This window comes from Aethalodelphis obliquidens, unplaced genomic scaffold (assembly GCF_003676395.1).
Source record: "Aethalodelphis obliquidens isolate GAN/ISIS:26980383/991018 unplaced genomic scaffold, ASM367639v1 scaffold31, whole genome shotgun sequence".
Taxonomy (NCBI): Eukaryota; Metazoa; Chordata; class Mammalia; order Artiodactyla; family Delphinidae; genus Aethalodelphis; species Aethalodelphis obliquidens.
This window is the reverse complement of record NW_020837975.1, coordinates 14,695,701-14,720,406: the sequence shown is the minus strand read 5'-3', so window position 1 is coordinate 14,720,406 and position 24,706 is coordinate 14,695,701. Positions and strand designations below refer to the sequence as shown.

The 24,706-nt window shown below is 47.7% G+C and overlaps 1 protein-coding gene and 1 long non-coding RNA gene across 3 annotated transcripts in view; one reads left to right on the top strand and one right to left on the bottom strand.

Annotated features, from left to right (window-relative positions):
• Positions 1-2,026: 2,026 nt before the first annotated feature.
• Positions 2,027-15,035, bottom strand: LOC113631158 (uncharacterized). Its single transcript, XR_003437204.1, has 3 exons — positions 14,857-15,035; positions 12,580-12,710; positions 2,027-2,240 (listed from the first exon to the last, which is right to left on the bottom strand). It is a non-coding gene; the product is annotated as an uncharacterized LOC113631158 (long non-coding RNA).
• Positions 15,036-15,103: 68 nt separating this feature from the next.
• Positions 15,104-24,706, top strand: part of MRPS18A (mitochondrial ribosomal protein S18A) — a 15,500-nt gene continuing 5,897 nt past the window's right edge. Inside the window, exons 1-3 of one of the 2 annotated variants that reach the window (XM_027127373.1) lie at positions 15,104-15,242; positions 22,027-22,058; positions 24,496-24,603. In XM_027127373.1, the coding sequence (XP_026983174.1) occupies positions 15,131-15,242; positions 22,027-22,058; positions 24,496-24,603 (252 nt within the window). In that variant the 5' untranslated portion in view covers positions 15,104-15,130. The remainder of the gene's footprint in view (positions 15,243-22,026; positions 22,059-24,495; positions 24,604-24,706) is intronic. The other variant, XM_027127374.1, reaches the window with a different exon arrangement.

The window sequence follows — 24,706 nt, the reverse complement described above, 5'->3', positions numbered from 1 at the left end:
TAGTTTTCAAGCCTCCCCCAAAGGATTCCAATGTGCAGTGAGTTTGAGAACCAAGGATCTGGGCCAACCCCTTTATAATGCAGATGGAGATGCTGAAACCCAGGGAAGAGAAGTGACTGCCCAAGGTCATGAAGCATGGCAGTGGCCGGACCCAAGTGTTCTAGTGCCCAAGGCAGCCCTCCTTCTGCTGTGCCCCTGCCCCCATCCTCCACGTTGTTGTGGGAACTGAGCTGGCCAACTGCTACTCCCACATGGACCTTGGGGTTCTTGGCTCAAAAGAAGAAATCCAGGACAGGCTGACAGATCCCCCTCACCCCAATATGCCCCCACCAAGCAGCCCCTGAGGCTGGACACCTTAGGGCAGAGCCCAACCCAGAAATTCTCCGGGCCCCGGACACCACCCTGGATTTAACAGGAGCTCAGGGAGACTGGGGGGACAGGTGGGTCTTGCTGCAGGGACACCGAAGGGAGATGTGCTACAGCCATGGTGAAAGGGCTGGGGGCAGGAATGGATGATGACTTCCCTGGCCCTGCCCTGTGGGGCCCCGTACTCCCCACTCCCTCCATTCCCCACCCTTCTAATGATGTACTGACCCCTGCCCTCCACTTCACCACCCTCTCCCCCACCCACCATGGGAGGTGACAAAAATGCCAGCAGCCTGCAGAGTGTCAGCAACTGTTTTCATTCTGGGGTCTGGATGGGCTTTATAGGTCCATCTGGGGCCCTGCAGGGCCCTGTATCCAGGCTATCCTGTCTGTGAGGCACACACACACTAAACAGAATTTCTGGAGGCAGAGGAGGAGGCATCTCAGGGGTTCTGAGCCATTGGACTTGGGTGGGTGGGCGGGGCCGCAGGGGAAGACAAAGAGGCTGAATGGTGGGGGGAGGGTGTCAATACTTCTGTCCCCTTCCTCTCCTATCTTCTAACCCAGTGCTTCTCAACCCTGGGAGCACCAAGAAGCATGTGGGGGGGGGGGCGGTTTTAAAATACTGATGCCTAGGTATTTGAAAGTTGCTAAGAGAACAGATCTTAAAAGTCTTCATTACAAGAAAAAAAATTTTTGTAACTATCTGTGGAGATGGATGTTAACTAGGCATATTGCGGCGATCATTTCACAATGTATACAAATATCAAATCATTATGTTGTACACCCGAAACTAATATAGTGTTATACGTCAATTATACCATAAAAAAATTTTTTTTTAATTAAAAAAAAAAAAACGACTGATGCCTGGGAACTTCCCCGGCGGTCCAGTAGTTAGGACTTGGTACTTTCAAAGCATGGGCCGAGGTTCGATCCCTGGTAGGGGAACTAAGATCCTGCTAAGCCCTGCGGTGTAGCCAAAAAATTTTAAAAAATAATAAAAAATAAAAACGACTGATGCCTGGGCTCCGGCCCTAGGGGCCGTCTGCTTTTAAATCTCCACACGTGATTCTTTTTTTTAATATAACATTGAAACTTTTATTTTTTAATTAAAATTCAAGTTGCTAAAAGTGGATAGAGTAGACAGTTGGACAGCCTATTTGGCAGAGCTATGTTTGAATAAAAAATAAAAAAAAAGATGTGCAGCCCGGGGGGAGACCCCTGCCTGACAGAATCATACGGACAGGAGGATGGATTCTCAAACTGAGCAGAGGGTCAGGGAAAGTGTCTGCCCTTTCTGGGGGGTGCAGGGCAGGTAATATACCCTGGCCTCCTTCTTCAAGTCCATCATCAACACGATGCAATAAAATGTCATGGCTGGAGCACACAGAGATGCTGGTCCTCTCACTCCCCTTTCCTCGCCTTGGGCAAATTACTTGGCTTCTCAGAGCCTCGTGGAGAGAATATTTGCCACCTGGGAGGTACCTGTGATAACTAAGTGATTAGGTCTACACGGTTCTGAGCACATAGTAAGCAATCAGGAATAGGTAACTTTTATTGTAAAAAAAAATAATAAAAGCTAATTTGTACACCCATGCTCAAAGCAGTATTATTCACAAGAGCACCTTGGGTTACTTGGAAGTAACCCAAGTGTCCGTCGATAGAAGAATGGCTAAGCAAAATGTGGTCTATACATACAACGGAATATCATTCAGCCTTAAAAAGGAAGAAAATTCTGCAATATGCTACAATACGGATGCACATTGAGGACGTTATACTAAGTGAAATAAGACAAATGTTGTATGATTCCACTTACATGAGGTACTTGAAGTCAACATCAGAGAGACAGAAAGTAGAATGGTGGCTGCCAGGGGCTGGGGAGAGAGGGGGATGGGCAGTTAGTGTTTGATGCGTACAGAGTTTCAGCTTTACAAGACGAAGACAGTTCTGGGAAGGATGGTGGTGAAAGTTGCACATTACGAATGTATTTTACACAGCTGAGCTGTACACTTAAAAAATGGTTAGGATGGGGACTCCCCTGGTGGTCCAGTGGTTAAGACTTCGTGCTCCCAATGCAGGGGGCCCTGGTTCGATCCCTGGTCAGAGAACTAGATCCCGCATATGGCAATGAAGATCTTGCATGCCGCAAGTAAGACCCGGAGCAGCCAAATAAATTTTTTAAAAAATGGTTAGGATGAGAAATTGTACATTATGCATATTTTACCACAGTTTTTTAAATGTGGAGAAAGTGAAACCACAGCCAGAATTGGTGATACAGCTGACCACAGGCCTGAGCAAGGCTGTTCCAGGGAAGGGTGGACACAGGCCCTGCCTTCAGGCCTTTCCTTCTGAGATGGTACAGGGAGACAGATGCACAATAAATGAACTCAGCATTTACACTGCTAATAAACAGGAAATAATAGATGGGTTTAAATATTTACACGGTATGCAGGCTTCAGGGTGAGGACATTACTGGGGAGGGCCAAGAGGAAGAGGGGAAGAAGGGGCCAGGAGACAGACGGAGAATGTAAACCCTGATAGAAAATGCGGGGGTTGAAGCCACTCAAATACGTGTTTCAGGCGTACCCAGGAGGAGGGGTAACCCCTGTCTAGGCCCCAGGGAGTGTGCCACAGCCTAAGCCGCGTGTCCCTTCCTTCCACGGGAGATCCTTGTTTACCCTTTGAGACTGGAAGAGAATGTAATCAAATTATGACTCGTTATTCTAAATTACCATCTCCAGTGGGGAAGGCAGGCAGGCAGGGAGCCTGGAAAGGGGAAGCAAGCTGTTTTCTAGGACATTGTTTGTTTGCTCATTCTCCAGCTCCCTCTGTCCCCAAGCCCTTTCCTCCCTTTCTGCCTTCTCCATCCTGGCTTCTCCCTCCCTCCTTCCTGGATTCTGCTCCCTCCCTCCACCAGCTCCCAGGGCAGATTTGGGGGGAAGAGGGGGAAAGGGCAAAGCAGGCACTTCTTAGGTGACCATGGGAACAACCACAAGGAATATTCTGCCCCACAGGACTACCTGACCAGCCAAAAAGAATTTTTCCAGCCCCTCCCCTCTCCCAGCAAGATAGAGCAAATATTGACACAATGTCTCTATTTCTAGATGTAGGGTCACTTGATTGACTAGGACTCTTTCTCTAACTTGCTGTGTCACTTTGGGCAAGTCACTAGTCCTCTCTTGAGCTGGGAGGTCATTCCAGAAAGAAGAACTTCCTCTGCTTGCCCTTTCCTGCCTCCCAGGACTGGTGTGAGAACAAGGGGTGAGTCCACTGGTCAGAGACCCTCAGATCTGGGAGCCTGGAGGCCTGAGGCAGGTGACATGCACAGGCCTTCAGGGACAGGGGCAGCTGGGCTTGTGGTATGGTCCCCATAGAGATCCCAGGACCAACCTGGCCTGGAAGTCTTGAGCTAGATGCCCCCCTAAGAGCATCCCATCCGTCCCCTGGCCTCCACTCAAGCCCACATGCAGCTTCTCAGAGAGGAGGGAAAGGTCAGATGGGCTAGATAGGGGAGAGCAAAGAAGGCCTCCTCCCTCACCCTGTGCCCGGGTACCTTCCAACCACCCACAGGACTGAGCAAAGGCTGGCTCCACTTCCTCACCTGGGTTCTCATGCTCCAAGGCTTGGTAGCTTGTGGTGATAAATACAACCGAAAATCTTTCTCAGGGGTCAAAAGGAAACTGAGAAAAGGGAAAAGGTGGCATTTTTCCAAACATGACAGACATTCCCCCCTCCCCACAAACACACACACACACACACACACACACACACACACACACGAGCTGTGCGTAGAGCACATACCACGTAGTCATGAGACCCGTGTCACTGAGAAAATCTAGTTTACATTCTTTTATTATTAATATCCTTAACTTTAATCAATTCACCCAGAAACTATCAGATCCAAAGCTCACCCAGAGACTGCCACCAGCCCAGAAGGACAGTGCTGAGGGGATGCTGTGACTGCCCTTTCCTGGCCCTGCAGTCTTCTCACTGCCCACAGCACCTTCCAACCTCACTCCATTCCCCTCCACCCAAGGGCAGGCTTCCTGAGGGGCCTGCAGTGGCTTCTGTAGGGACAGCAGGGCCAACATGAAGGAGGAGAGGAGGAAGCTTAGCTCCCCTGGCTCCCAGCCTCTCCCCCGACCCATCGTAGCCCCAGGACGGAGGTGCAAAGGATGTACTTCATCTCTAGAAGGATGGGGCCATCAAGTCAGATATGACCTCAGAGACTCACACTCCACCTTTCACTCTCCAGTGAGGTCACTGGAGTCCAGAGCAGCTCAGGGACACGCCCCAGGTCCCACAGCCAGTCAGTAGTGGACCCAGCGCTGAGACCCAGGTCTCCTGACTCTCCTATCAGCAGTGACTCCCCAGGCTTTCTCAGCCGTCGCCCCCCCCGACCCACTACCACTGTCCTACTCAGTGTAGGTTGCTGTGGCAAAATACTGTATACTGCTGTGTGGCTTAAAAACCAGACATTTAGTTCTCACGGTTCTGGAGGCTGGGCAGTCCAAGATCCAGGTGCCAACAGATTTGGTTCTTGGTGAGGGTCCACTTCCTGGTTGCAGATGGTCCTGCTCTCACAGTAGCCTCACAAGGCAGACGGAGGAAGCTCTGGTGTCTCCTCCTCTTCTTATAAAGCCACTAATCCCATCGCTGGGGCTTCACCCTCAGGACTCATCTAAATCTAATCAGCTCCCAAAGGCCTATCCTCCTAATACAATCACACTGGGGGTTAGGGCACACATGTGGGGTGGGGGGCACACAAACATTCAGTCTCTGACAACCACTGTGTGGCTTTTGCCCACCCCCCTACCAGTGCTCTCCAGGACTCTGAGGAAAATCATTCCAAATAGTAGAGCTCCCCAGGGGCCCCTGCCAGCTGTTCCTTAAAGTAGCCCCCTTCTCACCTAGATGCCCATCCCTGGCCTGGGACCCAAGTGATTCCCTGACCCTCTGATAATGTCCACAGCAACAAAGATAAGGTCAGGGATTTACGTGGGACCTGAGGATCGCCTCTGGATTCAGATCAGGCTTTGAACAGAGCTCCTACCAACTCCGATCACTCTCAGCCCATCGCACCTGGTGACTCCCCAGACATCATTTTGTACAAGAGGAGAAACTGAGGCTCAGTGAGGTGAATGGACTGGCCCCAGCTGACCCAGCTGGTTAGTGGCAACTTAGAGCCCCCAGGTCTTCCACTCTGTAGCAGACTCCATGAGGCACTGTTCAGACCCCCACTTCAGGAATAAAGGGCGTATTTTTCCAGTTGCTGAGTGTGCTGCAGGCAGAAGGCCTGAGCGGCCAACCCCTGTGGAGACTGCCTGGCTGAAGTGGGGGTGACCTGCCCACATCCGATGGCTGATTGTCATGTGGATATAAAGATCTGACCCTCCTGTCCCTGCTTGAGTCAACCCTGAAGGATCATCCTAGCATCAGAACTCCCTGTGAGAGGCTGCGGCAGCTCACTGAGCCCCACTGCAGCCTGACCCCTCCCTCTTCCCGATCCCCCTTCCTTCCCTTTAGCAGACTCCGATCCTGGAGCTCTCCTAGAACACCCACTGCATGCTAACCTCTGCCTCCGAGTCTACTTCTCAGGAGCCCAATCTGTGACATACTCTGAATCCAGGGTGTGGGTTTCCATTGCTCTGAGAGATCTGGCACCTTACTTAGGGAAATAAATTTACCCGAAGGAAGACAAAAAATAAACAGCTGCATGGGGCACATGGAAGATGAAGAGGGCATGGCCCCTGATGCTCACAGAAGTCGGAAGGGAAAACAGATCCACCAGCTGACAGTCAAGATATTAAATGAAGGGCCCGCAAGAGCAAGATGGCAATTGGCATAGATGCTTGTAAAGTCCTGCTTTGGGGTCAGTCTGGAAGAGGAGCAGATTACAGAGTGTGCGCTCTTTAGCACCAGGGTGAGTGTGAGGTTAGAGGACAAGCCCATTGGGCCAGGCACATTCTCTCTCAATCTGGGGACCTTAACAGACGTAGGGTGTTGAAATGGGGGTGCCAAGAGCCCAAATTATATCCTGTACTGGTCATACAACATCTGGGACACTGGGCCCAGCTTAGAGCATCACATTTTAAGGAGGATACTGACCAGCCCCAGCTGCACACCAGGGCGCTGAGGTCTGGAACTTATGAGAGAAAGATAGAAGTTAAGGATGATCAGACCAAAGACTTGGGTGCCAGTGTTGTCTTCCAACCATTTAAACACAATGGTGTAGAAAAGGGTCAGACGGCAGAGCAAGGACCAGCAGGTATAAGTCACAGAGGGGCATGTTTGGGCTGTCCACAAACGGAGCAGGCCACCTTGATAGAACTATGTCCCCATTAGCGGGAAATGCCCCCTCAAAGCACCTCATGGATTAGGGTCATGGCACATCTACTGTCCTCCAACATCCATTCTTTCCTTCTTCCTTAGTGTGTAACAGCACCTCTGATTCTTAGCTGTGCACATGGCTGTCCAGAATTAAGACATTTCCCAGAAGCCTCTTCAGTTAGGGATAGCTATATAACTCAGTTCTGGCAATATAAGAGATATAAGCTAAAGCATGGACGACTTCCAGAAGGCGTCTTTCAAGGACGGCAGGTTGGGCCATTTTATTTTTTTTTTCTATTTATTTATTTTTGGCTGCACTGTGCAGCTTGTGACATCTTAGTTCCCTAACCAGGGATTGAATCCGGGCCCTCGGCAGTGAGAGCTCAGAGTCTTAAACACTGGATTACCAGAGAGTTCCAGGGCCATTCTTTGTGTCTTTCTCCTTTCTCTTCCCTAGACCATAAGGGCAGAATGACTGGAGCTCAAGCCATCATCTAGGACTAAGAGATAGCACAGCAACCAGCTGAAAGGAGCTTGGGTCTCAGAGTCCTTTGCCATCTTATTGAAGTCGCTGCTGTTTGGAGTCTTCTGCCATGAAGAGCTGACATGACTCCTAACTAATACAGTGGTGGCCATTTGTTGGCTTTTCTGTCCAGCACTTTCTCTTTCTCTTGAAACAGTACTTCCCTTCTTTGGGGAAACTGCTCTTCTTTTTGCCTTTCCTGCAGCTTCTCCATCAAGTTCCACTGGGGACTGCCAATCTTAGTGACTCAGCCCCTGCCTCAAGGCTGGGAACTGCTGGCAGTCTCCTGAGGAGAGAACAAGGGAATAAAGGCAAAGTGCAGAGAGAAACAGAGACAAGAGGAGGAGGGGAAGAGCCCGGTGGTGGTTGAGTCTCTGGCTCCAGGTGTCCGGAGGCCCCACTGAACCCTGCCCATCCTAGGTTCGTTCTAAAAGGTAGCAAATGTCCTTCTACAAACTGGATGACTGTCAAAACTGAGAGAGTCCTGGTTAATGTGGAATAGCATGTAACTAAGGAGCCAGAGATAGAAGGCAGACAAGCACTGAAGTGGCAGGAAGGAAAGAGAGAGAGAGAATGCAGAAAGAGACAAAGGAGGTAAGGGGTGGGCCAGGCCTTGAAAGAAGTGGGGGATTCCGACTAGGAGATGAGGGAGGGCACCCCTGAAGAGGAACATGATGGAGGTGGAGGAGGGAAGGAAAATGAGCAGGGGTGGGTTTTGAGAGTCTGTGCGGGAGAAGAGGGAGGAAAAGAGTAGGAAGGGTAGTGGGAGGCACGTCACGTCACTCACGTCAGGCCGCAGAGTTGGGACTTTATTCCCCTTAGTCAGCAGTTCTCAGACTTTAGTCGTCCAGTTCCTTAAAAATGCAAATTCAGACTCCAGCTGTGGGCGATGAGATGCCATGGAGCAGGAAAGTGATTGGGGTGTTTAGGAAAATCAGACAGAGACAGTAGAGTAGATTGGAGATGGGGAAACTGAAGACGATGGACAAATTGAGGTATTAGAAGATGGTGGAAATTTAAATGATAAGGAAGAGGGGGAAATCATGAGATAACTTTGAAATTCATGAAACTTATGAACTTTGGAAATTGGACGAGGGCAGTCAATGGTGACTCTGTAAGTGAGAGGGAGACCGACAACGCTGACAGCATTTATCAGGAAGGTGGTGGTGGCCTTACTTAGACATGGTGTGTACTTAAGCTCCTTCAGAAGAACCAAATAGAAACTTCTGTAGGTAGTCGGAGCCAGAGGCTGGAGCTCACAGAAGCACTGCTGTGGACGCTGCTCTTATCAGCCTGAAGGTGAAAGCTGAAGGGCAAGAGTGGCTGAGACCCTGAAAGAGAGCAGAGTGGGGAGGTGGGAGCTGAAGACTGAACTCTGCCATTCCAGGTTACAAGGATGGGAATGTTCACAGAACCAGAATTCTAGAACCACACAGAACTCCTCACAGATGGAGAAACTGAGGCCCAGAGAGCGTGAGTATCTGACTTCAGGTCGCCAGTTGGTTAAAGCAGAGCCTGATTTTCAGTCTGCAGCTCCTTCCTTTTGCTTTTGTAGGTGTCCCCATGTGCATGCAGGGGACAGCATCTCCCTAGGTGCCATTTTATACCCAGTAGCAAAAGTGTGCCAGCAATTCCAAAGTGTTCTAAAGGGTTAAAAACCTTCTCCTTATACAATAACTGAATTGAGGCGCTGGGAAAAAGAAATCTGATGAGTTTCTCAGCCTGACAGGGACATGAAGGCCTTTTCTGAAAGGTCATCCAGCCCTCTGCAGAAATGCCCAGTCACAACCAGGGCTTGCCTGGTTTGGGAGGAAACTGAGTGGAGTGGGTCTCACTGGCCCCCACCACTGGGTGAAGCTGGGGTGAGGCAAATCCAGCCAAGCACTGGGGGGTCTGGACTAGGGTGCACTCACTTGGAGAGGCTTCTGGCCTGGGCCTGGGGACTGCACACAAAGGGCACTGCAGGCTTTCTGTCCTCTGGCAGTTTTGTTTGGGGCCTCCTGCCTCTGGCCTCACTTTCCAGAAAGGTTCTGGGGTGCTGAAGGCCCCTAAAGCTGCTTCTCACCAATCCCACTTCTCTTTTGTATTTTCCCCCCTTATCCGTATCAGGGCAGCAGCATGCTGTAGTGATCCAGGATAGAAATGAATCAGTTTTGCTTTACAATTAATCTGTTATATGGTACATTTAAACTTTATGTACTTTTCCTGATGTGTGTTTTTTTTTTTTAGTTTTCGAAGGGAAGAGCAGGGAGGGGAGAGAAAGCAAATAAACCCCAGGCTAATCATCTAGTTTACAAAATGTTTCTTTATCAACACCCTGGAGAGTGTTCCCCCAATACATGTAATCATTTGTTCACAAAAGGCACATAGTAGCTGCTCGATTGAAACATGCTTTCGAAATGGATCAATGAAGAAATAAGGGGATAAGATGAGTAATTTGGACAGAGTAAAGTCCTGGTGAGGAAAAGAAACAACACTGAAAAGTTGCTGGAAAACACTGAATGAGCAAGGACTCTGGACACACCCTGATTGTTTCCAGGCCCATTGCATCAAACAGGGCACACCTGTAGGTAGAGAGGCCCCCGCTGAGCAAGGGGTTCTTTGTCAAGGTCTCCTCACCCACCCCCACTCAAAGCTGTTTGGAGGCAGCAGCCCAAACAAGCAGGGAACTGCCCCTTTTTTAAAGGTCATGGGAAACCCAGGTGAGCAGCCAGGCAAGCCCAAAACCAGCAGTCCCTGGCTGTCACCTCAACCCTGACTGAAGTGCTGTCCCTTCCCTCATCTGCACAAAGCCAGTTGGGGAGGAGGGGCAGTGGGGGCAGAGGAAACCGGACCCTTGTTGGGAGGCGCCCAGCCTCAGCTCCTGGCCCTGGCCATCAGGCCACATGTTGTTATGGTTTGAGTTGACCAGCTGGAATCAGCAGGAGGGTTGTAAGGAAACCACATTAATTAGGAGAAAGCAAACAGGACTGTCACTGGCTCTGCCAGCCCTTTCTCCCAGTTCTCCCGCAGCCCCCTCCCACCCTTGTCTCTACCCCATCAGCTCTCTCCTTCCCGTGCCTTTTTGCTGCCTCTGCTCATTCACAGCGAACATCTGAACATCTGTGTGGCTCTTGGCTCTGACCCACTCTTCCTGGGCGAGGTGGGAGGAAGGCTGGAAGAGCACACTCACCCACAGCTGGGACCAGAACTTCCTCAGCCCTGAAGCCACAGACAGGCTGATCCACCCATGGCTTCCTAACTCTTGCTTTTGCTCGACCTGAGACGGCTGTCCTGTTGGCCAGCAGCAAGTCACTTAGACCAGATCATCTCTGCTGCGAGTTTAAGTTTTTCTTGGCTAAATGAACACTTCTGGGTTCATCTGTTATGAATGTTTCCCTGAACGTCTTCATTAGGACGGTTTACTTGGGACTTGAGTTCTCTCAAGGGTCCAGGACAAGGGGTGGGGGAAAGAAGGAAGATTTCCTTGGAAAATGGGGTGGAAACAAGGGGGCTGGGCTCCTGGGAGGAGGAGGTGGACAGAAGATTGTGTCAGGATAAGGAATGGTTCATCGGCCTCCCTTCTCTCATACATGTTCACACAGTGTCACTGCTGCCCTTCAAGGCCCAGGATTACTATTGCAGCTGGAAATAGTTCTTCCCGTGCATGAGAGTGACTCTGCCAACAGCCCCAGAAACTCTGGCTCCTGAAAAGACCTCTCCTTTGGGTGGCAACTACCACTTTGCAGCCCCCCAGAGAAGGGCCCTCACTCCCTTATATCCCACAGTACAGTTGTACTTGAAAATACAACAACAACAAAAACCACAACATACCCAACTAGGGACAGGGGTATATAAGACTCACTAATGAAAAGATGCTGTTTTTGGAGTAGGAAGATAGGTCTTAGAAAATATGTTTGAATTAAAAGCAACCTAAATGCCTAGTAATTGGGGATTGGTTAAGTAAGTTAGGGCACTTGCAGACAATCAAATAGTATACAGCCATTTAAAACAGTGCTAAAGGGGATGTTGTGCTTCCACTGCAGGGGGTGCAGGTTTGATCCCTGGTCAGGGAACTAAGAACTTGCATGCTGCATGGCTCGGCCAAAATTTTTTAAATTAAAAATAAAAAACAAAAACAGTGCTAAAGAACAGAAAACGAGATCAAACAGAGATTCCAGAAATAGATCTATACCAGATAAAATGCAATGGGTGGAAGTATGACATTTTGTTTTTGTCTTTGTTTTGTGTGGTACGCGGGCCTCTCACCGCTGCGGCCTCTCCTGCCGTGGAGCACAGGCTCCGGATGCGCAGGCCCAGCAGCCATGGCCCATGGGCCCAGCCGCTCCGCAGCACGCGGGATCCTCCCGGACCGGGGCACGAACCCGCGTCCCCTGCATCGGCAGGCGGACTCCCAACCACTGCGCCACCAGGGAAGCCCGTGGAAGTATGACATTTTTAATAAATGATGCTGGGTCAGTTAAATTTCGCTATGGGGGAAAAAAATGAATCTTAATCCCAATCTCAGACCACATAATAAAACAATTCCAGATGAGTTCAGATCTAATGTGAAAGTTAAACAATAAAGTTTTTGGAAGAAAACAGAGGAGAACATCTTCATGACCCTGACAAGGAAAAAACTTTAAATAAGAAACCAAACAAGCCAACCAAAAAGGAAAGAAACCTGATAAATTACACTATGTTAAAATTAAAAACAATGCTTATCGAAAAATATACAGTTGACCCTTGAATGACACAGGCTTGAATTGCACGGGTCCATTCATATGTAGATTTTTTTTCAATAGTAAATACTACAGTACCATTTGATCCTTGGTTGGTTGGTTCCCCGATTGTGGAACCATGAATACAAAAGAACCCTGGATATGGGGGAACCCTGTACACAGAGGGCTGACTACAAGTTATACTCGGATTTCTGACTACGTGGAGATCAGTGCCTTGACCCCCACGTTGTTCAAGGGTCAACTGTAATACAGAAGAATGAAAAGGCAACCCACAGAGAGGCAGATGACATTTGCCATACACACATCCAATGAAGGACAAGTATCCAGAATATATAAAGAACTTCTACAAATCAATAAGAAAGGCAACCCAATATAAAATGGGTCAGAACTTGAAAAGGCATTTTACAGAGGAGATCGAGATGGCTTATAAACATATGAAAAGTGACTCATCCTCATTTAGGCATCAGAGAAATCTAAATTAAAAACACAATGAGATCCTACTAGGTACTCACCAGAATGGCCAAGATGAAAAATCACAAAAAATATCAATTATTGATAAGGAGGTGGAACACTGGGAACTGGTACAACTACTATGGAAAACTGTTTGGCAGAATCTACTTAAGCTGAGTATATACATACCCTATAACCGAACGGTTTCACTCCTAGATATAGTCCCAAGAGAAGTTTGCTCTTGTCTTCACAAAAATCATGTAGAAGAATGTACATCACAGCACTATTTGTAACAGTCCCAACTGGACATTATCTAAATCCTATCAACAAAAGAAAGGATAAGTAAATTGTAGTATAATCACAATGGAACATTATACGACAATGAGAATGAATGATGACAACAATATGTAACAATACGGGTGAATCTCACAAACATGATGTTGGTGAGCAGATGAAAGCAGACAGAAAAGAGTACATGCTACATGAGATTCTGTTTATATAACATTCAAATGCAGGAAAAAGTAATTTATGGTGCTAAAAGTCAGGATAATGATTACCCTTGAGGGGGTAGTGTCTGGAAGGGGACACCAGGGGGTGTTCTGGTGTGCTAGGAATGTTCTACTTGTTGGTGTGAGTAATGTGTTCCCTTTGTGAAATTTTATCAAGTTGTATACTGATAATGTGTATACTTTCTTATATAGGTTATTCTTCAATAACAATTTTATTTTTAAAGTAAAGGCTAGTCTCTGGAGCAAAATCTGGCCTCAGAGAGTTCTTTTTTCATGTAAGGGCTAATTACGCAAGGATTCATAAAAATAAGATATTACAAAACAAAGAATATACACAGTATTATTTCATGTTGCTGAATGCAACTAATGCTTATCTATGGATTATGGATATTTCTTTTCTCTTTATTGTCATATTTTTTCTACTATGATCACGTTACTTGTCATTGTAGAAAATATAAGTTGCTTTTTAAAATAAAATTTGATTATATTAAATTAGGATATGATAACAAAGGGAGGGTTAGCACTCAAATACTTTAGCTCACTATGTCCAAAACAAACCCCGGGTGGGGCTCTGTTACTGCCGTGGTCCCAGTCATCCCCAGAAGTTGGGGACTTGTAAAGAAACAAGGGGTATGGCACAAGCAGGAAGGGCTCAAGGTCAACTGTACAAAAGGAAAGTATATAGAAGCTACAAGAACAGCCAAGGATTTCCTTATCCTGGCCAGAACACCTGGACCTATATACCACCAAAACCCTCTGCTCCACTCCTAATCCATGTGTCCATCTCACTCACTGAGATTGACCTTTCTCTGGGTTTCCCCTTCCCAGGACCTGGTAAGTTTCCCCTTCCCAGGACCTGTTTTTGCTGAATTTGATGTTTTAAGGAAACCCAATGCCACGTTTCTCCCACTCTCCTCACCTCTGGTGACACCACTCAAGCTCCCCATGCAGCAGCTGCTCTGCATCCTCTTAGTCCACAAGCGTGGCAGTCCCAACTGTCAGATGGACTCCTTCCCTCCCCTTCATCAGGGAATGTGCTCTGCCATTTAATGAGCCTGATTTTCCCATCCTTGAATTAGAGTAGGATAACTAGAAAATCCCCCTTCCGGTGTGGAAAAGAACATCCTAACCACAATGTGGAAGAATTGAGCTGTGAATGGCTTTCCTTTCTTATGCAGCTCTAGGGGAATATCCTATACACCCTGCAAATCCAAAAGACAGAAAACTGGGCAGCTGTGTTTTCTTTCTGGTACTACAAGCTTCTTTATTAGGCAAGTATGTCAAACTTATGAAAAGCACCTAGCACAAAGGCCATTTCAGTAACTGTGCTATTAATAAATTACGTTTATTGAGCACTTATGTTTTATCCCACCTAATCTTCACAAAAACGGTATAAAATAGGTTCTACCCATTCACTCAACAAGTATATAACGCACTCATTATGTGTCAAGCGCATAATGGATGCTGGAGCTATGAGAGTCAACAAAAAAAAACAATGTCCTTGCCGTCAAGGAGCTTACAGTCTGGTGAGGAGACACATACTACACAAACAGATGCAAAATTGCAGTTGAGTGGGGCACTAAGATGGAGAGGTATCTGGTGCTGAGAACAAGTAACAGGGAGGTTAAGAAAGACTCTAATGTGGAAGTGAAGTTTGAGCTGAGCCCTGAGAAATAAGTTTACCAGTAGCCACAGAGCAGGCAAATAGCTGAGCAAAGGCCCTGGGGCCAAAGGGAAGCGCCAAGTTATGAGAATGAAAGACGCGCGGGGGGTGGGGTGGGGGTGGTATTAACTCTATCCCAGGTCTGCGGGATACCTGATGTTCCAGAACCATTGTTTCTAACCATTTCAACTGCTCTGGTACAGACTTAAGCCCAGCCTCAAGAAGCTGAAAATCCACATCACTTGAAGAGAAGAAGAAGTTTTAAAGAAATAGGAGCAGTGCATGTGATTTTACCGAAGAAGCCCGCCAGGGAACGAAAGCGACCTTGGGAACTTCGAGGACTGGCAGACAGGAGCTAAAGATCTCCCTAGACTCTCGGAACAAAGCACAGGCTTCACACAACGCCGCACCGTTTTGCTCAAAGCGGGAGAGGTGAGGAAATGGAAGTAACGGACAAGAATAACGGAGCTAGAAGCCCACAGGGCGCAAGCTTCCGGCCCACCACTGCGGCTGCGCGCGCGCCGTTCCGGAAGCGGAAGTGCACAAGAGGTCAGCGTTGGTTTTCAAGATGGTGGCCCTCAATGTGCTGGTGTCCGGCTGCGGACGGGTGCTCAGAGGGCTCCTGGCAGGCCAGGCCGCGACCAGCCGGGCCCGGCCTCCAGCTCGCGGGTTCAGGGAAGGTGAGTCCTGGGTCCTGGTGACCTCCCAGCGTTGAAGAGGAGAAGCAAAGGTTGCTTCCTTCTGCCCCCGTGCTCCCCTCCCTCCCTTTCCTTCAGGCGGTTCCGAAACGCCGGAGATGCTTGGGCTCCGAGAGTGCTTGCAGTTCCCTTCCAGACCCTGATGCTGTTACTTTGACCTCCCACCCATCGTGATTGTCCTCATGCGTGGGGACGGGGGAGGGGGATGGAGATCGGAGAGAAAAGCCTACTTAGTTAGCAGGGGCAGAAGAGAAACCTCTCCCAGGGTTCAGGAAAGTTTTTGGTTAGGGTCTGCGTGTTAATTCTCCGTTCCGTATTCGCCGAATCGCCGCCTCCTTCATTAAAGAATTCCTGCGCCATCGGGGAAGGACATCTGGATAACCTCCCCCGGGCCTCCCTTTCCAGTTTCTCATCTGAAAATGCTGTAATCTGATGGCAGCTTTTTCTGCCTGGGCCGCTAGTCTGAGAAGTGGAAGCTAAGGTGGAAAGACCATTGAACAGTTGAAACAGAGGCATATGCTGGATGGTGGTTTTGCTTTTCATTAATCTTAAGTATGGAAAAGCAGTCTGATTCTAGTATTGCACCGAGAGCTTACTGAAGGCCAAGTGCTGTACTTCAAGCTGTTAAGGGATTCTGGAGAAAAAAAAATATAACCCTTTTCCTGAGAATTTAGGTTCTAATAAGATGATATGATACACTCCAATAAATGCAAGTTAGGTATTAGGTATTTACATGCGGAAGTACAGGGAGATTAGGTTACCGGCAACAGCAAACCGAATTGGAAGTTTTCATGAAGGGGGCGTGTCTTTAACAGGCTCATAAAAGGATGGAATCTGGGAGAGTGAAGAGGTCTTTCAGGACATAGTCTTTGTGCACTGCTGGAAGCAGGAAAGGATGAGTGATGTGCAATAGAAGTGAAGTGGTTTTGTGTGTGTGTGAGTGTGTGTTTTTAAGATCTGGTGTAGTATTGACCAGCATATCCTTTAACTAAAGCTGAGAAGAATCCAGAGGAAAATAGAGATCATTTTTGCCAGGGGGACCATAAAAGTCCAAAAAGAAGAGCCTAATGAAGAGAGCATTGGATTTGTCTCAGAAAAGGTGTCTTTTTTTAGCTTTCAAACAGCAATTTCAATAGAGTGGCATACAAGGAACCCAGTTTGGGGAAATGAGAGAGATGGTTCATGAAGAAATGAATAGGTGTGTTTGAAAAATTTAGCTATGAAGGGAAGATGGAACATTTGCTAGAAAGAACAACAAAATCCAGATACTGCCTGGTTAGCATAAGATAAACTAATTCATTGATAAAGAAAGACAACAAAGAGGTGTCTTGGATAAGGTGTTCCATCTGTTCCCATGCTGCAAAACAGGCATACGCCCATAACATTTTTGAGGGCGTCTACCAAGTGTCAAACACTAACGGCTGCAATTTACTTATCCTTTATGAAATCAAAAGTTGAAAACAGTTTTTTGCTATGTCCCCAGAGGATAAGCAAGCGGAAGAGTTTTGATTTTTTACAAAGGAATATTTGAGATTAGAATTTTTCAGTTGGAGAGTTTGTGAAATGCTGGGCTGTATGATGAGATGGGTGTTTGAAGTCTTCCTTGCCATAAATACCTGGTAGCTTCTCTGTGTTACTGTCAGACCTAAAGGCTAAATAATTGAATTTATGTGATCTTACATGAAGGCATTACCATATTTTATATTTTTCTTGAGAACCATCTATCTCCAAAGCCTTTAAATGAAAAAAAAAAACAAAAAAACCTTGATATTCTATCCATTATGTGTAAGGCATAAAGAATTACACATAAAGCTAATTTTGACTGGTCCCAGCTGGTATATTTGACACACAAATAATATTGTACACATAGAATTTAAAGTCATGGAGAGGAAAGTGGGTGTCTTGCTGAAAATATTCAAGCATTCTACTTTTCAGAGTATCAGATAGTACTTCCTTAATTTTAGTCAGAGTTCATGGGCACTCAGCACCACTCCTCCTGCCTATAGAATCTCTCTGTCTGAAGCAGTGATTCTCAATTGGGGGCAGTTTTGTCCCTCAGGGAACATTTGGCAATGTCCAGAGACATTTTTGGTTGTCACAGCTGGTGCTCATGGCATGTGGTGGGTAGAAGCCAGGGGTGCTGCTAAGCATCTTCCAGTGCACAGGATAGCCCTCCACCACAAAGAACCACCTGGCCTGAAATACTGATCCTGCTGCTGTTGAGAAAGCCTGGTCTGAAGTTTGACAGAGGGACACACAAAACCAAAAAAGATAATTACAGAAGAAGCAAGACTAAAGGAAGACAAAAAATGGAAGTTGTGGTTTACTAAGTGCCTGCTGCAAACACTGCTAGGTTTCCCACGTACACTTATTCAGTCTTCTCAACAATCCTTAAAGGTGAATATTACAGGCATTTTTACAAATGAGGAAATCCGGTCCAGAGGTGTTGGGTAGCTGCCCAATATCACACAGCTAGTAAGTAGTAGAGTTGGAAGAACAGCCAGCACTTTTCCCTCCAATACCATCACCTTGGTATTCCATAGCAGGGCTTCTGCATGGTTCCCTCCCTTCCCTGAAAGCTCTTGTCAGTTAACTTGCTGGAGACCATTTAGTTTCATGATTGACACTGTCAGACCTAGCAAAGGTTAGACCTTGTTCCTGCCTTTTCACTCTTAGAGCCCTTGTGAAGGAATGCATTTAAAACAAGAAAAATAAACACATATGACTATCTGAATTAACAGTAATGATCTATCAGACCCTCAGAGCAGAGTGTGTTGAAAAGGAATAAAGGCTGAAGGGAATTTTCTTCATCTTTTCCTAAGGGAGGTTTCTGGAGGACTTAGCATTTCAGACAAGGATATGCCTGGCAGGATGGGCATTCTTATAGGTAAAAGCTTTGAGAGAGGAGTGAACAAATTGGGGCCTTTAAAGAATTCAAAAGACGTAGTCCAGGGACTTCCCTGGTGGCGCAGTGGTTAGGACTGTTCCAAGTGCAGGGGGCCCGGGTTCGATCCCTGGCCAGGGAACTAGATCTCACATGCATGCTGCAACCAAGAGTTCACATGCCACAACTAAGGTGCCCACGTGCCGCAACTAAGGAGCTGGCGAGCCGCAACTAAGGAGCCCACCTGCCGCAACTAAGACCCAGTGCAACCAAATAAATAAATAAATATTAAAAAAAAAAAAAAAGACATAGTCCAGAGTAACCTCTAGTGGAAGGAGATTTTTATGTAGCAGTAAGACTCCTCATTTGAAGGATAGTGCAGAGAGACATTCCCTCAGAGGTCCAAGGGAAAAGGAAGGGGTAGGTGATGAGAGAATCAGAAAACTTTAGTGGCAGAATTAAAGATGAACAGAAGGGAGCAGAGCTTGAGCGAGGAAGGAGTTTGAGAGAAGTAGTCAATGGCCATACTTCCCAAACATGCGCTCTACTCCCTGACCCTACATAAGATTGTTGAAGATTGTTGGTGCTGCCGTTTAGCCACGTTGCCATTCGGTTACTCCGTCCCTTCATACTCTACTTGGGACTTGGTTTCCATGGATCCTTTCCAAGAAGGACCTTGGTCTCTGGGCACTTCCTGCAGCAGTGCCCTCCACTCCTCGTCATTCTGCTCTCCTCACTTCCTCCTTTACTAAACAGCTGGGTCTTTATCCTGCTGCAGTTCACTGTGGCTGTGTTTATGTGGCCATTGAGGTCTTTTTGTGTTCACTGCAATCTCACCTCGATGCTGTTTGCTCTAGACACACTTCAGTTATCTTGGACTCCATCCTAGGTGAGTATTTACTGAAGTACTCAAAGGACCTCTTTATGAGGCATGGACTTTGTTAGAGTGAGATTCCCTTGCTTGGTTTAGTTCTCTTTTCTCCTCTAGGGCAAAGACTGTGTCTCCTAGTAGGCTGGAGCTCTCCATAGTGGGTGGAGCCCGGCTGTATACTCCATGGGTACTCAGCAAATGTGTTGCCTCCTATGGCACAGATTATTTGATGTGTATGAGAAGTGCCTATCTTAGAAGATTTTGGCCCTTAATTCTAGTTTAGGAAACTGCTTCGTATCTTTCCTTAGTTTACTTGATACAGCCATATCTCAGAACACAAGAGCAATTCCATCTTTTCCTAAACAAGTTTTCAGTTAGTGACTAACAGTTTTTTAGTCCAGCTTTTCTTAGCCACCCCCACTTCTGTTGAATGGAGAGGAGGCCAGGAACAAATGGATATCAGGTTTTGTTTGGTTTTGACATGTTTTTGTATGCATGCTGAAAAGCAATACTATTTTGATTCCTAACTCCTGTTTTCAGAGACTTGAAATCTCCTAGGGCCTCTTCAGGCTCCGGTGGGCCCTCTGCCCCTGCACTGAGACACCGCCCTGACCAATCTCTGTCCTGTATGAGTTCTCCCGTCATTCCTTCTCATTTGACGAATTGTCTCTATTAGATAAGCATCTGCCTATTGTTTTACCCACTGACTTATAGTGAGATGATTCACTAGCTCAGAGTTGCTGTGTGGGGAGCTCATTAACAGTGGAGCTTGCTACGGGCTTTGATCTCTCTTCCAGGGGCCAGTGGAATGACTTCAGGGTTTGGTTCTTTGCCAGGAGTGATGTGTGTTTTGCTAGACTTGTTTACTTGATGGTTAGGACCCAAGTGCCTCCACCTAGAGGGGAAGCACATGTTTGTCCGCTTCGTTTCAGGGCACTGTTCTCACGCTGACTTGAGTGGTACCAGGGTGGGTCTCTCCTTTTGTTTCCTATCCGGATTCTTAAAAACTCGCCCCCCACCTGTTGTTGCTCAGATTGGGTCACCCTCCGTCCCTCTTCCAACTTGGTTTTTGCAAATTTGCAAAGTTTCCGGGGTGCCTGGCAGCCCTGCTGGGCTAGGGCTGCGTCCTTCTGCCTCCCTACTTTTGTAGCTGACACAGTGCAGTGACCATCTCCCTGCAGCTGTGCTGGCCACCAGACTGAGTACCAGTTTGAGTCTCACCCACATCCCATTTAGGCTGGTATCTCTTTGAAACAAGTTGATCTTTGCGGTGACACATTTTCTCTGAGGGAGAGAAACCTAGTTTGTCTTTGAATTGATTAGTATACAGTGTTCTCTGGAGAAAGCCTCGGGGCCTTTCTGGCCATTGTTACTCCTTTGTGTGTGTGGAGTTGAAGTTGAGAGGCTCTCAGGTTGGTTGGTTGAAGTAATGAGTCTTTATGAATGGCCTTGCCCAGAAAACAAACGGGGGACAATTCCAGGCAATCTGTGTCCAGTTTGGTGTCAGTCACAAAGCTCAGTGATCACAGATGCTGCTGTGGGCCTCCGGGTGGGTTAGAATTGCCTCACTTTTTTTTCTTAGACATTTTCGTTCTCTCTTTTTACTGTTTATTTTTTATTGCAAAGGCAGTACATGTTTATTTTAGAAACTTCAGAAAATCACCTCCTCCCATCCCTGAGGGAAAACCAGTATTACCATTTAGGTGCGTAGCTGTAGGGGTGTGTGAGCTTCCTGTAATCCATGTCTAATTGTGTGTACACTTATGGAAGCGTTTCCAGGGCAAGGTCCGTAACTTTCATTAGATTCACAAAGTTAACCTTAGGCTCTTTCTAATCTGGCTAGGGCTGAGTAGAACGAATTGTGGTAGCCAAGCTACTGTTAAAATATGGTTTTACTATTTGGGGAGACAGTTTGCAGCCTAGTATGTGCACTCATGTTTTCTGTTACAGTAGTTAGCAGTCAGAAGGGCATTATGAGAAGTATTTTGCTCCCTAGCCTTTATGGAGCATCTGTGGTATGAGTTCCTATGCTAAAAGCCATGGCTTCTTTCTCTAAAGAAACTGGGAGACCAGGGAGAATCTCCAAGAACTTTCTATTTGATTCTATTTGCCGAATGTGGGTTATTAGCTTGGTTCTTCCTTTGGATATTGTTGAAGTTGTCTTTCTGCATCCTGGTTAAGTAAGAGGAAATATGTACAGCCTGGCTTGCGTGCCTGTGTGCGTGCGGCTTAATTGTCTTGCCCTCGGGTTCTCTTCTGACTGCCTCAGCGAAGAGCTGAGGGAGGCCCTCTCAGTGCGGAACTGCAGCACTCTCTGCAGTTCTGCCTGGACCCCATATCTGCAGGCCCCTCATTCCCACCTCTCCCATCACCCCTCTCCGGTGTGGATAACAAAATGCACCCCTACAGGGAGAGGATTTGACTCGCACAGCTGCCCTTGTACAGCTTGTACACAAGGCTCTCAGGATGTTTTAGGAGTGAACTGGTCTCATTACCTAGCCACCGTGGGACCCCTGGAGCAGTGTTAGCTCAGTGCTGTATCTTAGATTGCAAACTCGTCAAGGTCAGGAACCATATTTGTCTGGTTCTCCTAATGAAAGAACATATGCGATGGGTATTTTTGAAGGTCTTTTAGCGGCTTCTGCCCACTTCCCACCCCCCACCTTCAACCCTCATCTCTTAGGCCATTGTTGCTAGCCACAGTAGGGCAAGGTCTTGCCAAGTACCTTGGATGGAACCAAGATTAATCTCAGAAAGGCAGAAACAGTGTGGAGACCCTTAATCCCAAACAGATAATATGATGTGGGCATCTGGGCTTGCCCCTGCCCATCCTCCAGGGCACAGAGCCTTGGCACTGGGAGGTGAACCCTGCATACTTCCTTTTCCAGGTCAGGGCTGTGGGAGAGTGCAGAGAGAGGGCTCCGTTTTTCTGCATGTAGTTTGAGCTGTTACTTGAAACTCCCTGTTCCTTATTAAATGGCTGACCTAGTTTTTCCCCTTTATCTCTGTAGTGGTGGAGATCCAAGCAGGGAAGACAACTATAGTAAGTATCGTCGAGTTGGCCACTTCTAACATCTTTAATGCTTGGAGCTGCCTGGCTGCTCCTCTGAGGGAGGGTGGGAGGCCCCAACTGGACTCCTGGCTTCAGAATCTGCTCCCTCTGTGACCATAAATCCCACAGTCTACTATTTTCAACCTGTGTGTGAGAGTGTGGTTAATCAGGAACAGTTGCTGTGCCTGGACTAAGACATCTGTTACTTGATTAAAGTGGCCCTTTGTATGACAAGAGCTCATAGGTATTTGCTGATATGTTCTTTGGCGGGTGATAAGTCAGTTTTCCAAAGGGGAAAACTAAGGTAATGACAAGACTAGAGAGAGTAGACCCCGGGCGAGGAGCCTGGATCTTTCCTTTCTGCCTAGAATGACTAAGCTACTACTCCTTCAGTGATGTAGTTAGAAGGTGACACTCTCTGGGCCCTGGGCTCATAGCTGGCACCCTGTCTTCTCTGTTGGTGAGAAAGCTAGCACAGTTCTTCACCCACCTACTCCCCCCTCCCTCACTGGGCCTATCTCACCTCCCTTCCTCTGGGAGTCATGGGGCCTAGATTATCCTATAATCCCTAAAAGACAACGTTGTTTTCACACGGCCTTCCACGCCTCCAAGAAATCCTCAACCACTCCACCAAGTTCCCAGAAGCCTCTGTAGCTTCCATGTCAAGCAGGGATTTAACCCTCTGGCGGCCAGTCAAGACCAGTCCTCCCTAAGGCCTTCTTATCCCCAGGACAAGCCTTAGGGTTCCGTCTTTGGGTCTTCCCCAGAACACGCCCTCAGCCTTTTTACCCTTAGCCCCAAAACAGTTCTTTCTAGGGGGATCCCATTCCCTTAGGGCACCTTTTTTGGTTCCCTTATCTAAAGCCAAAACAAGTATTCACCCTTTAAACTCCATGCTGGTGGACAGAAGCACGTCTGGCTTTTGAGTGTGAAGAGTGTTTTTCCTGTGGGGCATGAATTTGCTATTTGTGGAATTAACACAGAAGTATGTGGCCCCATGAGAGCCCTTGGGGGAGGTAACCCAGCCATGCCTGGAGAGGCGCTGCCATGGCTGACTTTGGGTATTACTCTCCGGGGTCTCACTTTCTTCATCAGTAAAATAAGATCATGATTCTGCCCTCACTAGGTTGTGGGGTTAAATGAGATGATACATGTGGCCCATTATTAGCACAGAGCCAGGCCTATAGTGGGGAGTCAATAAGTGTTAGCTCTCCCCCACCAGGCCCACCTTGACCCCCTCCCAAGTCCTTCCATGTACCTGCACATTTTCCCTAGCGCACTTTCCCCTTTCTGGCATAGCTGTGGTGGCCTTGGCAGAAGGGTAGTAACAGCACCCTGCACGGCCAAGCCTTGCTTCTGGCCCCCTTTGCCTTCTGCCAGTTCTTCCCTGGGAGACAGTGTTGCTTCCCTCCCAGAGTCTCTCAGACCTGTCCCAACATCACACAATCTGTGGCCTCAATCAGCAAGGCTTTCTAAACTCCCCTTCTTGCAATTGGAGCTGATGCCCAGATCATTGGTTTATTGAGCTTAGTAATTCCAAGGCTGTGTCACAGGATACAGCAGCCATGGAGGAGGTCACTTCACATGTGGCCTCAGCACGGTTTGAGAGGTGGAATCCAGAGTGATAAGAGGAGGAGGGCAGGGGAATGTATCCTCCCCTCTGTGTTTTTAGAGAGGGGGGGGAGAGGGGAGAGCACACAGTTGTCTGCTTGTATAGGCCTAGACCAGCTTTCTCAGCCTGGTGCTGCTGGCGTTTTAGACTGGCTGGTTCTGTGTTGTGAGTGAGGGCTGTCCTGTGCATGTAGGGTGGTGAGCACCTTCCCTGCTAGAGGCCAGTAGCACTCCATCCCCCCGTGGGGATGATCAGAAATGTCTCAGACATTGTCCAGTGTCCCCTGGACCCTGTTTTTAGGCAACCCTGCCTGGTTGAGAGCCACTGGCAAAAACTTACCTCTGTCAGATAAAACTGGAAACTGCAGTTTCCTCTGAGAAGGACACGCAGGATGGGAGGGAGACTTCCTTTCGACACCACATCCCTGCACAGTTTGAAACTTTCTACCATGTGCATTTATTGCTTTTTCCCAAAGGAGAGAGAGGGAAGCATAATGTTCTGGAGTTTTTGTCTTTTTGAGGAAGGAAAGGTAGCATTCAGCTGATAGAGCAAACCCCTCCCTCTTGCCACCAGCATTAAGTTCAGTTTCTACTACCCTTGCAGACCATCAAACCCATCTCTGTGGCTACTCCAAGGTCCATTGTCCAGCAGCTATGGAATCAGCACCACAATTCAGGCAGAGAGACCCATTAGCTACTCGCCTGAGGCCCCCAGAGATGAAGTCTCACCAGCACTCCTACCACTCGGGGGGTTGTTTGAGGATGAGAGGCTCTGCACAGCCCTCTCCCTCACAGGCTCTCTTTCTCTGCCTTCTAGATTGAAGGTCGAATCACAGGGACTCCCAAGGAAAGTCCAAATCCCCCCAACCCCTCCGGCCAGTGCCCTATCTGCCGCTGGAACCTGAAACACAAGTATAACTACGAGGTGAGTCTGGGCACAGACACACATGTCTGTGCGTCTTGGAGCTCGTGTTCCCTGTGGGCTTAAGCAGCATCTCATGGAACCACCAAGACAGAAGCATTTTGTC